Source organism: Colobus angolensis, unplaced genomic scaffold, assembly GCF_000951035.1.
Source record: "Colobus angolensis palliatus isolate OR3802 unplaced genomic scaffold, Cang.pa_1.0 Scaffold141, whole genome shotgun sequence".
Taxonomy (NCBI): Eukaryota; Metazoa; Chordata; class Mammalia; order Primates; family Cercopithecidae; genus Colobus; species Colobus angolensis.
The window spans coordinates 7,661,219-7,680,340 of NW_012114500.1; the positions used below are offsets into that span (position 1 = coordinate 7,661,219).

The following is a 19,122-nucleotide window of genomic DNA, read 5'->3' on the forward strand; positions in this document are numbered from 1 at the left end:
CACACACACACACACACACACACACACACAGTCTCTCTCTCTCTCTGGTTCTGATTCTGACCTATCTTGGTTCTCTACCCGCCCCAGCCTGGGTGCCCAGGTTCTCTCCTATGTGAGGACCATCTCTTCTCACATACATTATTCTGACCTCTGGTTGTGGCCATTCTGTCAACATAGGTTTTACCTTTCCAGAGGATATGGTTCGTGCTCAGTGTGATACAGTTTATATTCTACTGCCTCAACAAATACCAGGTTAGCCATTGCAATTTTATAGTCAGATACCTTGAGCATTGGGATGTATTTTTGTGGAAATTGCATATTCCATTGTTGCCTCTCATATATCATGGCTTTATTCATAGGCAGCAAAGGCCAGGCCTTGGGTAATGACTTCAAGACCCTGCCACATGAAGGGTTCTTTTTTTTTCTCCTTTAGGATTCTAGGCATCTTTTATTAGAGTCATTTGGACTGTTTCTGAGAGGGCTTTGTGATTCCCCGATTTGTTGTGAGTGGGATGTCTGAGGATTACTGTCTCACCTCCCTTCGGGTCTGTTAGCGGCCTTGGTGGAAAATCTCTTCTGATCTGAGGAAATGTCATTTTAGAGTGCAGAATGAGAACACTTGATTATAATTTCTTGGGTTTCTAAGAATAAGTCTGAATAGCAAATTATTTTAATGGTTATCTTCCTGTGTAAACAAATAAGAATTGTCTTAACTATTTAAAGAAAAAAGATAACATTGTTTTTAAAACTCAAACGAAGCCCAGATGAAATTGTCATAGATTTGTTAATATCACAAAAAGACCTTTTCCTAAATGACAGTATTTTGGAACCTGTTGGGAACCCCCTTGATTTTGGAGCACAGTTACCTTGCAGGAGCTTAGGCCCCCACTGACCTGACTGCTACTCGGCTTTCTCAACGTGCAGTATTAAGGACAGATTGCACTGTAACAACCCTGCCCCCTGCAAACAGCTCTTTTTGGGAAGATTCTGAGGGCTAGGCCTGCGAATCTATCTCTTACTAAATGCCTCTGTGTATCACTCAAGCACTGCATGGTTTGAGACGCACAACCCTTGGAGACAGATCAGGAAAGCCTCGGTGGTCACCAAGACCAGCTTATCTGACAATGAACTCTTTGTCTCTCCTCTGCCCAGGTGCAAGTGTAATCTCCATGCCACTGTGTGTGTATATGACAACAGCAAACTGACATGTGAATGTGAGCACAACACTACAGGTCCAGACTGTGGGAAATGCAAGAAGAATTATCAGGGCCGACCTTGGAGTCCAGGCTCCTATCTCCCCATCCCCAAAGGCACTGCAAATACCTGTGAGTAACTTTGCTTGATAACAGCATATTCTGTGCACAATGAGGTGATAGTTCTTCTCCATTTTGCTTACAATTGTGATTTTATTCCTCTTACCAGTTGTCTCATTCTTCTTTAAAGTGCAGTGAAAGTTTTAGTACCTATCTTACCTCCCGTGGACATCTTTTAGCACTCTGATCATCTCTAAAATTCAGTCATCTAACATTCACATCAAATGTGTTGGAAAATGATACTTGAGACATCACAAAAGGAATTTTTTTTCTAAGTGGATGAGACAGGGGTGATTTTTTCCTCCCCCAAATTAATTTCCTATTAAAATATCAAAGGCCTTGAAAAGTCAACCCTAACTTAATTTTAGCCATAAACAATTTACAGAGGTTATTTGAATGTCTATAGCCCCATTTCCCCTACTCAGTATCATGAGAGATGCTTTGTCCAGAAGATTTTTTTCCCACTACAGTTTTAGGGAGGCCCTAACTTTGTCTTGTGAAAAGCTTGGCTGTTTCCAAACTCCAGCAATTGAAACATACCTGCTTTGGATCCTGTGTATAGAGGCACCTTTTGGATAAAGAGCATGACTGTAGGCCTGTGGGGACCACATTAAGAAAAAAATATTTCTGTACACATGTGAAAGAGTGCAAGCATTATCTGTGTTTATAGAAACCACATGTGTGCCCCCACTGAAATCCCTGATTCCCCATAGGACAACAGGTTCTGACATGCTCACAGAGAAATATGATTATTTGCTGAATAATTTGCCCAGTTCCATGGATGGACCAATTAACTACCTGCAACAGCCCAAGGTTTGCCCTCTTTAAAAAGTAGAGAAAGGGGGAGATTAGAATGTCCCCATTCAGTGCGAACTAACAGAAGCAGCAGGACAGTGAGCACAGGAGAATCAGAACTTGAGAAGCCAGTGGTTCCATAGAAAGGTAAGAATGTTATCAGGCACTTCGAAGCAGCAGCTGTGAGAAACCAAACCTAAGAACTCATATCACAGGAACCAGGACCTTATCAAGTTAAACATAAGAGTAATGGACCAAGTAACAAGCCATGAAGTATGGGGGCATGAAATTATGATAAATTTTCTATGAAACAGAAATAAATCCTTCAAAAGGTTTTAAAAAAATCCTTCTTTGTGAGGGTATTCAGTTGCTTTCAGTGTTAAAGAAAAAAACTGACTTCTTGCTCCTAAAATTAATACATTAATACTCTGTTGAGCAGAAATGTTGATGTTTAAAGGTGATTTTATTAATGGAAGCTCTGTGGCCTTTCCTCAATTGTTGAGGGCCATAGACTCATGAATTTGGAAGGGATGTTGCAAAGTTATTTGTTGCAGTACCCTGTGGTTGGCTACCTAAGAACTCCTATGACCACAGTTGTCAAATTTAGTTTAAAGCTTTCCTAAAGTGAAAATGACTCAGATTTCCTTTTTAATGTCTGCTCCTTCTTTAGTGGGAAAGGCTGGAAGAGAGTGAAGTTCACAAACACTTCCTGGCATTCTGGCTCACCCTCAGGGCAGGTCAACTTGCCAAGGCCACTGGAGAGGCAGCAGGGGAAGGCTGCTGCTGAAGGCATCAGCTTCTATTCTAACATGATCTTGTTCTTCTACCCATAAGTGTACTTCCAAGTTTTGATTTCAAGACATTGCCACTGGAAAGGCTTTCATGTTTCATCCAAGCTTTCTCATTGAAACTGATTTCTTGTTGTAATCATCATGGAAATGACTTATATACCCCAAATCCTTTGCATATTGAAGATCACCAAGTCACTTTCTGACCGAAGGAATGAAACTTGTTTCAGTTTTCCTTGTACGTCCAATTGTCCACCTATCCCTTAGTTTTACTGGTTTTCTCTAGGCTTTTTGGATGTTTTCCTCATTGATGTTAAAATAGACAGGTGATGGATGGACCCAGTGTCCAAAGGGGTTAAATTCAATATTCCAGTCATCAGTATGGCAGAAATTAGATGAAGGATTTTAGAAACTTTCTGCAGATCTGCAGTGGTCCAGTCTTGCAATGGGAATAACCCCTTTGACTAAATCTCTGACACCTCAGACTGTGCTTTAAAGCATCTGAGGATGGAAGTAAGCAATTTAGTAGTTTAGTGCATAGACTCCAGGGTGGAATCCCAGTTTCTCCATTTACTAGCTACGTGACCTTGAAAAAGTAAGCTAACTTCTCCAACACTGTTTCCCATCTCTAATGTGAGGATAATAACAGTTATTACCTCATGTGGATTTTTAGACGGTTGACTAAGCTAACACATGTAATGTGTTTAGCCTAACACCTGTCACAAAATAAGCATTCAAAAAATAATTTATCTTTAGTTTTTTTCATGAGACAGTCTTGTCCATTGTTGGACAGTTTTAACTGGTATAAGAGTTATTTCTTATCGAACCTTATTTTTTTTCTTTTTAAGTAGTAAAAGAAGTATATTGACCCTGGCTTTATTTCTTCCCCAGGTTAAACATTATCAACTTCAATTCTTATGTGCTAATGTTTTCATTTCCTTCAGCTGGTTGCCTGCTCTGGAAGTCCTCTAATTCATTAGTGTGGTACTCCCAGTCAAGCACAGGACCTTCAGCAGTTCTATGATTCTCACTTCCTATTGGCTTTTTCTTACACGTATGCATACAGGTACACACACACACACACACTCACACACACTCACATGACTCTAGTGGGTACATTACAAGTCAGTTATCTATGAGGGATACTTAGGATATATCACTGCCTAACATAAGAACACAAAAGTTACAACTTCTCGTCCCTCAAAATCAACTCTTCAGGGACCTAGAAATGCCACTCATCCTGGATAATCTCTAGATTTAGTAGAATCTCAAGCAACCAGGAGACTTTTCAAATAGAATGATCAGTTTCTGCTCACCTTCACAAGTTTTAACAAAACAACTAAGAAGTCTTCATTAAATCAGGGAATGACAAGATTCTCCCCCAAGACACTCAGCCCACCAGGGATACCCTAGATGGGACCTTGCTGAGAGTCATTTGGCTTTGGAGGTCCTATATTCTAGAGCAGTTCAAGACCACTGTTGTATGAAATATGCAGAGCTAAGCAGAAGTGTGCAGAAGGCCAACACTCTAAAATATAGTCACCCCAGTCTGTAAGACACACCACATTTCCCTATGCTTTTCATGACAATAAACTTAACAGAGGCAGAATAACTTTTGTGATATTTTTATTCATCATGCTTTTATTCAAGACCAGTGTGTTTTCTTGGACTTTTAATGCCATGCACATGTATATCAAAATCTTTTCTTTCTTTTTCTACAAAGCTTATGTTTTATAGAAAAGACATTTGTCTTCTCCTTATTGATCTTCATTCCTTTTTGATAGAATTCTATTTTGGATGTCCTTTGAATTTTATTTCTGTCTTCCAAGTAATAGCAGTTCTGTCCAGCTTCGTGCTTAATTATGATTCTCTTGATTCCCCATTGTCCAGCTCATGAATAAAAGTATTAAATAACTCTTTAAACTCTGATCCCTATGGAATAACATGTGTTTTTCTATATATAGATGCTAAAAACTTAATAATCACTATGTAGGAATCATAACTTCAGCAAAGATAATATCATACCTATACCTCTCCTTCTCTGGCTATATTCTATGACCCATAAAAGCATTCCATGGCCAGATAAGTCTGAAAAATGCTGTACACTATACTGACTATTCATATTACATTACTATAATAGAAACATTTGGAAAGTTCTACAATAAAGCAACCTATTTTACCCAATATTTCCCAAACTTATTTGCTTCATGGACCATTCAATAACGTTCTATAAAACACTCTTATGGGGACATGCTGAGCTAAACAGTTCCTTGCAGCCTAGCCATAGAAATGTCATGGAGATAGACAGAAAACTGAGCTAGTTCAGCTGTATTCAATCTTTTATTTTTCTCTTATCCACATGGTATAATATTCTTCAAAGAATGAAAATCAAATTGGTCTGACTTTGACATTATTTGTTCATAAATCTAACTTGAATTGTTACACAATATCTAGGAGTCCTCTGAGTGATGAAAAGTAATTTGATGATTGTTCTATTATTTTCTCTGGTATCAAGTTTGCATTGACCAATTTATATCTTCCCAGGTGCACACATGTATGTGTCTTTATCCAGACAATTTCCTAAGTGCTTTATATACATTAGTCCATTCTAAACTCAAAATAGTCTTACAAGACAAATACTACTATTTTCATTTTAAACACATGGAATATTGTGATTTCAGAGGAAAAATATCTTGCTTAAGGTTTACACAGCTAGAAAGGGTTAAAGGGAGGATTTGAATCCAGGTAGATCTTGACCCTGAGGACTGCACATTGCACTCTACTGCTGACCAAGTTAAATTTGAGTGACTTTCTCTGTTCTCCAGTGGGATTTACGCTCCATTTCAATGCCTGTTTGAACAAATCAGTTTTATGTAAACCCACCCTCTTCCTTCATCTCTGCTTAGTTTTCTGCCTTCAAAGACTCTCCTTCTATTAGGCTTTTAAATCTCCATATTCCCTATCCCTGCCTGTTCTCAGTCTACAATTTTTTCTTGACATTCTAGCCTATTATTGTGATTTTAGATCTTAGTATTATTGATTTAGTAGTAATCAACCAATTCTAACTTCAATCTTTCTAATAAATTCAGAAAAAATTTTCAGCTGTCAGTAAAGATCTCAAAGTCAATATGCTAGATACTAAATCCATTTCTTTCCCCTAAAGCATTTTTCTCTTCACTTTGTATTGAAGTTCTGCTCAGTTTTCAAGACTGCTCCTTGATGCCTCATTGAAGCCTACCTAGACTCTCCTATGCAAAATCAATTACTTCTGTCTCTCTCTCAAATATTGATAATGTGTGTAGATTTACAACTGATCGACTATCTTTAACCAAAATTATTATAATAATGATAGCTACCATTTATTAAGTTTACTACAGGCGTTTACACTTCATAAAGTACTTTATGTTTTTTATTAGTTTAAATCCCCACAACATCCCCATGGGATATGTACTATTATTATCCTCATTTTACAGATAAGGAAATGCAGACACAGAAAGGTTAAGTTGTTCCAAAGTCTCATAGCTAATGTATGACATAGCAAGATTTAAACTTAGGTCTGTCTCATTATAGGAATTCAAATTATAGGTCCATGTTTTATTCTTGGTCTTCATCAACGTTTGTGGATTTTTTTTTTTTTTTTGAGATGGAGTTTTGCTCTTGTTGCCCAGGTTGGAGTGCAATGGCTTGATCTTGGCTCACCACAACCTCCGCCTCCCGGGTTCAAGCAGTCCTCCCGCCTCAGCCTTCCAAGTAGCTGGGATTACAGTTGCCCACCACCACACCCAACTAATTTTTTGTATTTTTAGTAGAGACAGGGTTTCACCATGTTGGTCAGGCTGCTCTTGAACTCCTGGCCTCAGATGATCCACCCACCTCAACCTCCCAAAGTGCTGGGATTATAGGTGTGAGCCACCATGCCTGGCCCGTTTGTGGAATTATTTTTGTGAGTGGATAAGTAAACCTAATAGCCCTGTAATGTGCACATGGATACACTGGCTTCCCACTGATCTTGTATATCCTGGTATATGTGGCCTTCACAGGTCACCAGCTCCAACACAAGAGCCTTCAGTCTCCTACAGGAGGGACCATCTGAGTTCTTGGAGGAACTTTAATGGGAAAAAGTCTCACTGGTGCTCATGGCCAATCAAACCATCTAGACAGCACATTGGATGGTGGGTTTTCACAGGCCTCCCCGAGGGTTATTCACTGCCTGGGTGGCTTGACTACTAGCCTTTCAGGCTCAGAACCCTAATGTTGTCCGCGCAGTAAGAGAGGTTCTTCCTCATATGCATATGACCAAGCTGTAGGCCCAGTACTAAAAACCAGAATACCAAGTTATTCAGGTACAACCACTGGTCTATGGTCTGTGGTCCCTCATCTGACCAGATATGATTTGGAATTCAACATCTTTAGGATTTTTACAAAGGTAATACAGTGCACATACATTACAACAATACCCACAGCAGAATATTGGGCAACACTATTTGATCAAACATTTTAATATTTCTACAGCAAACATGATTATTCTCAGCAACTGGGATGAGGTAAGACTATAAATAATACCCTCACATCAGTTCCAGTACAGTTTTGCCACCAAGTTAGTTCAGATCACATTAGGTCATATCGCAGGTGCATTTTGAAAACATTTTTAATTTTCATAGTTTTTTTTTTTTTTTAATTTGAGGGCTGCATAATGAAGATCAGGGCCTGAAATAAACGTAAAGACATTATAGAATGGTGATTATGGACCTGAATTCTGGTACATGGACTCTAGGCTCGTTTCCTTCCCAACAGACTGAGATGATCTTGGGCAAGTTATTTAGCTTCTATGTGTTTGAGTTTACTCCATCTGTAAAAATCAGCCTGATTATTGACGTCATAGGATGGTCATAAAAATTAAGTGAATTAGTACATGTAAGGCATTTAGACAGTGCCAGCCACATAGTAAGCAGCAATGCAATTACCTGCTATGGTCATTATATTTTCCCTGAGACCCAGCACATAAGCAGCAGATTCTCCCCTTGGAGACAGCAGCTATATGGGGGGATATATTGTGGCCAGCTGCCTGTTTGTTCATCCACAGTATGAAATAACTGTCATGGTATTCAGAATATTCAAGTCCTTATGGCCAGCGTATTCTCGTTCGTGTAATTAAGCCTACGTGCAAAGCCAGATAATAATCAGGAGGTTGCTTGGTGAGCATGGGCTCAGGAAATTTAAATGACTTGAATGTTAATAACATCAGGCTGGAACATTCTGACCCATCCATCCTGCTACAGGGTCAACCTTCTTCATGCCAACAGGACACTGAAAGTCTGAAAGTTTGCAGGTTACCACTCTCGCTCTTGAGACCATGCTAGGATGGTACTGTCACCATATGTGTCAGGATGCTCCCCATTAGCTAGTTCTTCCACTCTTCGGATATGCTAACATGATAAGTCAGGTTAATGTCACCTCTGTTGAGTCTGCCACACACACTCAGGCCCCAAGCTCTGCTACTGCTGTAAGATGACTGTAGCCATTTCTGCTGGGATCATTTATATGATCATTTCACAGCATACTTCTTTGAAGGCGATCTTATTTCCCTCATTTTCAAATTCCTGGGAGACAACTCACTGCATCTCCTATCAACAGCAGTTTATACTAGGGGCCAGGACTGGAAGAACATTGGAAGTAATTCCTCTGGAATACAAATGAATCTGCAGAATGTGTTCTTACTCATTATCTGCCTTTTCTTCAACTTGAAGAAGCTTCTTTGGAGTTAGAGTTCCTGACGGCCGCAGTCTGGCTATAAGAAGATCTAGTTACCTATTTGATGGGTTTTTCAAACCATCTATCACAACAGTGGTAATTTTTCCTCTCAATTTGAGGCTTGCCAAATCCTTATCCCTTCTGCTTCCTTCCTGATGAAAAGCTGCTGCATCTTCCATTGATTCTCAAAAGGAGTTATGGCTTTGAGCACTGTATTAATCGGCTTCTGAAGAGGAGGGTATTTATTTTTTAGATCTTCATCATTTTGACTTCCTTAGGCATAACAGTCTACCCTTAAGCTATTTACTTGGTTGGGGGAGTAGTAAAATTATTTTAAAAGAAGAAAACATCACATTATTATATTGTGTAATTCTACTAGGTTTTCGTCCCCCTAATTGCAGCAGAGTATCTTTAAAACAAACATTAAAATAAATGTGGGAGAAGGAAGGGCTGATTGAGGAAAGAATAATTGCAAGTACCTGCAAGACAAGTGCTTTCTCATTTTTTCAGCACATGGTAGCATAATGGCCCTTTGGCTTACTCAACATGTATGTATTTCTGTAGTTGAAGTGACATTTCTATTCTAGAAGAAGCATTATTATTAAAAGAATACCAACTGCAGAAACTTCTGTTAAAACGCATGCACCAGAGCCGAGCATGGTGGCTCACACTGGTAATACCAGCACTTTGGGAGGCTGAAACAGGTGGATCACCTGAGGTCAGGAGCTTGAGACCAGCCTGGCCAATACAGCAAAACCCCATCTCTACTAAATACAAAAATTAGCCGGACATGTTGGCATGTGCCTGTAATCCTAGCTACTTGGGAGGCTGAGGCAGGAGAATCACTTGAACCCGGGAGGCAGAGGTTGCAGTGAGCCAAGATCAAGCCACTGCTCTCCAGCCTGGGTGACAAAACAAGACTCAAAGAGTAAGTCTCAAAAAAAAAAAAAAAAACAAAAAAAAAAAAAAAAAAAAAAAAAAAAAAAAAAAAAAAAAAAAAACCTCATGCACACCTGTGCTTCATTTCCTCAGCCCAGATTTAACAATGTCTCACATAGGGACTAGAGATTAGAGATTACATGCTCCAATGTTGACTATAAAGGGATGGACTTGGACAAGGCACTTGAATCTCTTTATGCCTCTTCTATAAAATCATCAAAGGGCTGAATAAGATGATGTTATAAATCCCTTTCAGCTTTCATTTTTTTATCACTGTTTCTGAATTAACTTATCTAGTATCTTTCCTTCCTTCCGTTCTTTTTAATTTACCTGTCATCTCTTTATCTTTCCCAAGTATTTCTGAGGTTGTTCCAGAGGTGAATTTAAGCTAATGAAGCTTAAACTTCAGGATCCCTCACTGAACTCCTTCTTAATTTATATATATATATATATAATTTTATATTTTAATGTTATGTTCTTTTTCTTAAAGAGAGATCACGGAGTTGCACACATTTTAGGTCCTGCAAAGTCTGCACTTGCCCCTGGGTGTGTTAGGAAAAAAGACAAATACAAATAAGAGTATCAAAAAATGGAATTTAAACAGAAGATCCAAGAAAAAGAATAGACAGAAAATAGGCCAAACATTAAACGCTAAATAGTTTCCCCAGCTGAGCATCAAACTGAGCTCTGAGCTTCATGGAGGGCAAAGTGGCAAGAGGAATTTTTACATTGCCTAACTCTTGTTATAAGAATGGTGGATGGGTTCAAAGACAATACGTATTATTAATATTAATAATTAATATCCGTTAATCCTGAACTCTGAGAAATCTCAGTGGGACACTTTATAGGGGATAAAACCACCCTTCGACCAAAAAGTGATGTTTTCACAATGATAAAAACTTTCATGGAAATAAGTAATAAATTTTTAATCCAACATACATTGAGCAACTTTTATGTCATCAGACATTGTCCCAGGCAGATACAACAGGTACAGAAGGGAACCAGACGGGGAACTTGTACCCTCAGATCTGTCAGGCAAACACATTAAAAAATGCAAAAAGAAGTTGATAAATTGATCATGGAGGCCTGTACAAAATGCTATGGGATCACAAAGGAGAGAGTAGCTAACTCACATCAGGGATGTGGAGGAGGAAGGAAAGAAATAACTTCTGAGCTCAGTTTCAAAGGTAATATTCTTTACACGGTAATTGTCACTTCACAGAGAATGGTAAAAACTGCCAACAGGTGCCTAGACAGTTTTCCTAAGCACAATCTGACTCTCATTCGTGTGGCTTGTAGACATAGTCACTGTTTCTTGTAAGATGGAATTGCATTCATTGATTCATTCCTCACAAACCCCAAAGACACCCCACCTTTCATGAAATAAATATTGTTGCAGTTCATTTCTAGCCCTTTCTGTCTTACTCCCTTGAGTGTTTGAGGAATTTCTCCTGGCTTACCTGTAGCCTTTTTAGTGGATTTATGAGTTTATTCAATTCTTTAGTTATCTGTAGAGAACCACAAACAAGGTATTTGGACATTAAAATATGAAGCATTAGAAAAAAATAATGATGTTTTAAAATATAGTAGTGGACATCCCTTGGTGTTCAGATATTTTCAACTTCAAAGGTCTTTATTCAAATGAGCAGTTTAAAAATCTTTTCTCAGCAATTCCCATTTTACAGCAGAGGAATAGAAAAAATGACTCATCTGGCAGCACCTCAAAAAATTGTAAGCCACAAAATGAGGAATAGCCTGAATTTTAAGTATCCAATGTTAGGTAATAGAAAACATCTTTATGAGAAAAACAGAATCTCCTAATGCCCTCACTTGGTGAGGTTTGGAAACTTGGAACAAGCATTGCTCCCCTGCACTGGTATCTCCAAAGGAATGAAAAAATTTCTGCATCTTTCTAAAGTATTCAGCTGCAGCAAATACTGCATCAAACAGTCTCGCGGGTTTGTTCTCCATTGTATCGTGCCAAACACCCCGAGATCTCTACCTTGCATAATGCTTGGCCTTCTAGCACCATGTAAGTTTGTAAACACATGAAAAGTCTCCTCCTGCCATCCCAACTTCCATTCTCTTTGATGGATTACAACAGGCAAGCAGTGCCTTGCAATGGAGCAGGATTTTCAATCATGGGGAAATTTGGAACTTCTGCAATTGATACTAAAATTATGATGCTGCCATCATATCTCACTCAACAGAGGATTTGCAAAAGAAAAAAATAATAAGATTCAGTACCGAGTCACTGTCACACTGCAGCGAAGGTAGTCTACTGAAGTGTCAGGTCGGGAATTCAGCAGTCCTTTGCAGAAATCACATTCAGCTTGACATTCATAGGGTAGAGTTAAAACACGGACATGGAAATTTGGATTTCCAGTTTTGGTTGATCAGTAATTAAGCTGAAGCACTACAAATTCTGAGCATTTAAAATCAAGACTTTTTATGTTTCTAATAACTAAAATGAAGACTTTATTCTTTCCAGGGTTTAAAAAAAAATCAGAGTAAGTCTTAATTTCTTATTCTCTCCTACCCACTAAAAAATAGAAAAATAGTTTTTGGTTTTAAAGAATACAAAGCTAGACGTCTCTGAGCAAGCTAAAATGATTAGTTAAAATAAAACAAAGGCTGTTGTTCAAAGAAAAATACTAAGATAGAACCTTAATGATTTTTACAGTCATCACCTGTTACTATACTACAATGATGTGAAGAACAGTCTGAACAACTCATTAACAGCTATCGCTTATTGGCCGCATACCATGTGTCAGACATTTTTATGGATTATCTCATTCGATCCTCATGGCAGCACTATGCAGTAGATCTTATTAGCCCTTTTTCAGATGAGGAAACAGTGCAGAGAAGTTAGCAGACTTGCCTAAAATCACCCAGCAAGAGTAGTAAAACAGAATTCTCACTGAGTTCTGATTTCCATCGCATGCTCTCACCCACAGAGCTACCCAATTAATGGTGAAGATGTAAATCTCTGGCTTTTAATTAACAGCATCTATCATAATGCTGCTTGGTGAATGAGCTATAACAATAATAGTGATCATAGCAAAGACGGACCTAGTACATACTACCTGTCAAGCAATACTCTGAGTGCTTTACATATATCAGTTTATATAACTCTTGCAGCAACCCAAGAGGTAAAAAACTGAGCTACCGAGGGTATAAACAACTTGCCCCATGGTCATGTGGTCAGTGAAAATTTAGGAGTTGGAGTCAAGCATCAGACTCAGAGAGCCTGGCTTCTGAGCCCAGACTATTGGTCACAGCACTATATTGCTGGGTTAAATACAGACTAAATTCATATCCACATTTATACCAATTCCAGCCATATTCTAAAATGGCTTCCCTACCTTAGCACAACTTGTGAATTAAAGTGAAAGCTGAAAAATCGATGAAGTCCGTGATCAATATGCACAACCTAATGTATTCTTGAATTATTCTGCTCAATTAAGTTTCTATTACAGAGTTTAATCCACATATCTGACCAGTAAAAGAATAAAAATGATGGTTATATGAAATTCATCAAATAAAATGCCAAATGATTTTCAACAGCTAACACATGCATCTCATAACATATTTTAAAAGGTCTATTGCATATGTGAATATATTTGCACAGGTCCACAGAGTGTATATTTGGTACTCTGTGCCCATAACTTAAGCCTAGTTTAATATCTGGTTTGAACCACATACAAATGTTCATTAACCTTATAGGGAAACACAAAATATTGGATGTCAAAAGGCTTACTTGGACCAGATGCTGAAATGAGTATTAACTTCCCAACTCTGATGAGCCCAGGAGTTCTAGAATGAAACAAAATGGTTTCAATTGCTGGAAATTGTGTGTGTGTGTGTGTGTGTGTGTGTGTATAATGTGTATATGCATATATACATATGCATGTATTTTGTGTGTGTGCTGATTTCCTAATAGTCTGAATGTTATCAAGTGTCAAGTTTCTAAGATTTTTATATTAAGTTAAAGATGTTATGTACTAATAAATAGCTAACAACTTTTCTTTATTATTTTCTTTCTCTCCAGGTATCCCCAGTATTTCCAGTATCGGTAGTAAGTAAAAACAAAAACAAAAACAAAAAAAAACACCAAACCAAGTCTAGGCTAGCTTTGCTTTGTTGTTCAGCTCCTCAGATCTATTTTCCCAGTGTCCATTTCTGATGTAATAGGGTATATTCTTTGTGAATTGCATTTTTATGTTGGTTTTCTGCACAGATATGGTGAGAACACAGGTAAAATGATTATTTGTGCATAACTCCATGAATATGGCAGTGCTACAGCTTTTCTGCTACTCTTAACCAATGAGGGCTACCTAGACTCAGGTGCAATTACTTAAATAAGCATCATCATTTAGCAAAAATATAAGTAGTCCTATTTATCCATACTTAATAACCAACAAACAAATTGAACTCTCTCTTAGACTGGATTTGGATGTCTAACATAACTTTAAAAAGCAGAAAATGAAAGCCAATGAATGCCTCGGGTATGTGCATCAGAACCCAAGAAAAAGTCCATGAAACCAAGGGGAGGGAATTTTGTTAATGCATTAAACTCTAGATTTTGTGAAGGCCTGAAACACGCAAGTTTGTGATCAATAGTCTTTCTGGAGAGATAAAGGAAAAAGAGAATCTGCACATTCATGTCTCCCTCCTAAAATACAAAGATCTATGTCTTCTTGACTACTTAGCTTTGAGTTTAATATAGAAAGAGTATAAAAAAAATGTGCAGAATTTGGGAGTGAGAGTACTAGAAATTCCTTTCATAAATCTGTTAGTATGAATCTAAGCAATTGAAGATAAACCCCTCTTCAACCATCTATAGAACACTTCTCCAGTATCACTACAAAGAACTTTCTTCCAGCTATTATGGGAGAACCAGGTGTAGCTCCCGCTTCATGTGTAAAATAATGGTGCCCTCATGCCAAGCCTGAAATTCACATTAAGAAAATGCCCAGTAGCTTTACAGAGCAAAATTTTATATATTTTCATATATTGCACCCTTTATCTCTAATGGCTAAAACCTTTGAACAACTACTAAGTAACTGATTAGAAATAAATTACTGAGGAAGCAAGATTATGCATGGTAAGCAGAGAGAATTTTCACTGTAGTGTCATCCCCTCACAGGCTTGTGTCATAGGTGCTGTGCCAGGGAGGGTGATCGCAGTGTAAATAGCCATTGAATAATTGCGATTCCCAGCATCTATCTAAAAAGCAATACTCTGATAAATTTGGATAAAGCAACTTCCTGCTTCTTATACATGCACAGTCAGGTCTCCCAATTTATAAATCAACCCAGTTTACTTGAGCTTGTGAATAGGCCTGGACACTGATTTGTTAAGCACTAGATGTGGTAAATGCCATGAAAATTGGCCACTTTGTAAATAGAAGCAGTGTTCACATCCGTTTAGAGTACCAGCCTAATGTTACAGCATCCTCTTTGTGATCTTGTTGAAACAGCATCAGTGTTACAAACTTGCAAATGAAAACCTTCAGCTCTAATAGTCTAATTTTTGTGCTTTAGCATCCCCCTTGGCTTTTGCCTAACTGTATATATACCCCACAATGTGCTCCTTTCAGGCCTTGACAATTGCATTTGCACGTGCATTTTAGTGCAACAGGGAAGCAAGCAGAAGCAAGCTGACACAGATTATTGAGGCTGCTATAGTGATCTGGCCTGTCAGAAGTTTCAGAAATGGATGGATGGAAAAGTAGTTCTTTGGCGTTGGGGTGTCTTCCTGTTTGGAGTGTCAGTTGTATGTTGCATGGCCCCTCTAACTGTACTGCTCACTCGACATCCCATTCGGCCGCCTCCACCACATCCCCCATCTCTGAGCATCAGCAGATGTTGACCTTTTACACACCGAATCAGGAAATTTCTGTTTTGTTTTATTTTGAAATCAGTGGTGACCTGAAAGGATGCTTCGTTGTGCCTTTGAAAAAATATATTAACCTTTATTATCAAGAACCTAGGAAAATTTACTCCTAATAAAAACCCTCTGACTAAAAGTGATATTTTCGACCCTCCCTTCAATATGCCTCTGGCTGTTCTGCTTAGAATGCAATGGGTATTTTCTCAGATTTCCAGCAAGCAAGATGTAAGATCTTCCAGAGGTCACTCAACATCACACATGACTAGCTTACCTGTTGCCTGGCTTTTAAGGTGAAGAGAGTTACAGTAAAACCATCAAACGTGATTGTATCTTCTAGGCTGCTTTAATGGCATTCGAAAGTTCCTTCTTTGTGGGCTTATAAGGTGCTTGTTGTGTGCACTCGTGGATTCCTTTCCTCTCCAAAGGGCAAGAATTCACACATAGATGACACTGCCTGTTCCAGAGGGCACAGGAATGGGGTTTTCAAGGTGCAAGCCAGAGGAAAGGAAGCTGTTTGGATATTTAGCTAAGTTATGGGTATTTGCCAGAGCTTTTTGCATTACCCCAAAGAAGGAATCAATGACTACAATTCCACTAACTATATAGAAAGATACCATTATAACAGATGCAACACCCATGAGACCCCGATTATCACAGTGTATCTCAAGGAAAATAAATGATGTATATTATCGATGTAGATTATTGACATATATAACCATCGGTTTACATACATATTGTGTATACACAGTGGTTAAAGGTTTTGGAGCCCTAATAAATTTCAATAGGGATCTCAAAATGCCAACGCCTGTATTAAGGTTCAAATGCATGGACAGAGTGGTCATCCTTTCCGATCATCTGCTAAAAATGTTTTTGAAACAAATTTCCCATTAAGGTCATTCGTACCTGCTGTTGTCTATCTATTAACAAATAGGTTTCCCAATAATCCTAAGGATACTTGACTTAGAACTCAGTCATTCTGATCTGCTTTGGCCATGGCTGAAAAAATACTGGTGATACTGTCAGCAATTAATGAATCCCAAAATAAATCTGTAGCCTTTGAGCCTTATGATCTATGTTTTCACTTTACCTGATGTGGTAGGAATTTCTTCAGATTGCATTTTTTAATAAAGTGTATTATGCACGTATAAGTAAAATTCATGATTTTATCCAAGTGAACATTTGTTGCTGCTGATAATCCAAAGTAATAGTTGGCTTGGTGTGGGTGTTTTTATTCAAGTCATAAATGGATCATTACCTTCTAATGTATATCATCTGATCTTTGGTCCTGAAAAGCAAATGATTAGACAAATTATGTTAAACATTATATTATAAAGGGCCTAATTAGACCCGCAAGAATTGGCCTAATGTGCAAATACGTTTGTGTGGGTGATTATCACTTCTTACAAAAGCGAATGACAGTTAAGTCAGAGGTTAAAGTTAAACCATCCACAAAACAAAGATCACATCAAGGAAGACCATTTCAAACTCTTGGAGTTTTGAAATAAATAGAATTTTTTAAAATAATACAAACCAAAGAAAAGAGAGATGTAAACATTTTGTGAACCTGACTCTAGATTATTTCCTTAAATTACTTTTAAATGACTGGCATGGTGTTATATGAAGCATAGAATACTGAGGAAGGTGTTTGGCTATTCCTCTCCTATCCCCCACCCCAAACTTATTCAATTTAAAACAACAGTTCACGTAAGGGAAATAGCTAATTGTCCTGTTTTATCTTATAATAAACATTGCCTTCATCACAGAGTTAAAAATTCATCTCTAATTTGATTTAATTGGCAAGACCATTAAACAAGGGAAGTGCTACCTGCAGGGATCTATCAGCCGGTTGAGGAAGCCCAGAGATGTTTTCATACTTGAAAACATTTTATGCCAGTTGGAGACCTTGTAAAAGTTGTTTTCCAGACAGCATCCAAATATTTTTGTGCAGTACTGATTTATTGTAGAAACCTGGATCGTGAAGAAAATAACAAGGTTAATCATTTTCCCACCCAAGGGTTATTAATAATCGCATTCATGTTATACAGAGAGCTGCAGTGTTTGTTTGGGTTTTTTTTTCCTTTGCTTTAATACTTCTAAATCCCCCAAATAAAAATTTCATTTGAATTGCCCTTTAACTAATTAGGTTTTATGTAATGAGGAAAAAATTATCAGACTACAGTAGCGATATGGCAAATTGCATGGTGTGCTACATTAATTTTGAACTGTTTGCTGATGTTCTAGAAGGAAAGCTAAGGTCCCAGGTGAAATGCCTTTGGGACTATCATTTACCCAGTATCCTCATCACAGAACCATTTCATATTTGTGTAACTAGCATTTCACATTCATGAAACCTTGTGGTTATCCTAAAATTGAATGAACATTAGGACATAGCTGCCTCTTTAATCCTGAAGAACAAATCGAATATTCCAATGGAGGAGCTGAAATAGTCTCCTACTTACATTTTTTTAAAAAATCCAATAAGTTTACCAATCCGTATTGACAACAATTGCCCACCTTGAGCAAATTAACTTTATCGTGTATTAGCATTTTCCCAGGTGACTTTACAATGTCAAGCCACTTTTTTTTTTTAAGTGTGAGCTGATATCTCTGCCTTTGCCAGTTATCTCTGTGGGATCAGGAAATTCCTAGCTTAAGCAAAAACTTGCCAAGATCTCCAAAAGGTTTCATTTGATGAAACTTTAGACATGTTAACTACGAAATTCCTGTACTGTGCCAGTTACTTCAAGGATGTGAGTATCAGTTGAAGTCTTCTTGGACTATCAGTGGAGAGCTGTCCAACTAACCACGCCACTGCCCAGGGAAAGTAATTGTAGAGAGATATTTCCACGTGTCTACAGAATTCTATTTTACAAATGGTGAATCTGAGGGTTAGAGTAGCCACATAACTTGTCCAATGCAGTACAATCAGGAATGTTTATCTGATTGCAACGGCTACACTCATAATATTATACCAAGTGGAAGAGATTAGAAAAGAAAAATTCTAGATTAATTGACTTCTACCCTAGACTTTTTCCAATCCATTACACTGTGCTTTAGAAGGCCTGTTGATCCCTAATTGACCCATTTCTATGCAGGAAACTATAGATTCCTGGAGAGAAATCAGAGTTCATTTTCGGATTCCTTATTGTGTTGTCAGCTGGAGAACTTACAAGCATGGTGTCTGAGGACAGAGATGGAGGACTCTGACCTCCCTTTTTAAAAATGTGCTATTCCTCTACCACCAGACATCCTCAATATATTGAGGAAGAGGGAAAATGTTTAGATGTCAGATATTATATAGAACGTGAGACAGTTCGTGAAATTAGTTATGCAAATTGTGAAACATGCTTATGCCTACTCTGTGACAGTAAACCAAAAATTTTTCTTCATCAAGATGGTTGCTTATAACAAAATAAAATTCTATATGCCATCTCAAGGAGAACTCTACCAATATCACACCAAACTCTGTTTTATCACACTCATCTGTTTAATGATGGTGTGTTTCTGAGAGTAGGCAATTGCTGTGAAGACGGTCAGATTACCTCCAAGGCTCTGGGGATTTCTCCCGTAGAACTTTAGAGTTTCCTGTGGATTTCTTTTTTCTTTCTGTTTTTGTTTTGGTTTTGATTTTTTTTTTTTTT

At 37.9% G+C, this 19,122-nt stretch overlaps 1 protein-coding gene across 1 annotated transcript in view; it reads left to right on the top strand.

The window, feature by feature from the left end:
• The window catches only part of NTNG1 (netrin G1), a 351,142-nt gene that overhangs the window by 261,146 nt on the left and 70,874 nt on the right, over positions 1-19,122 (top strand). Inside the window, exons 4-5 of the mRNA XM_011935216.1 lie at positions 1,153-1,325; positions 13,638-13,664. Coding sequence (XP_011790606.1) covers positions 1,153-1,325; positions 13,638-13,664 — 200 coding nt within the window. The remainder of the gene's footprint in view (positions 1-1,152; positions 1,326-13,637; positions 13,665-19,122) is intronic.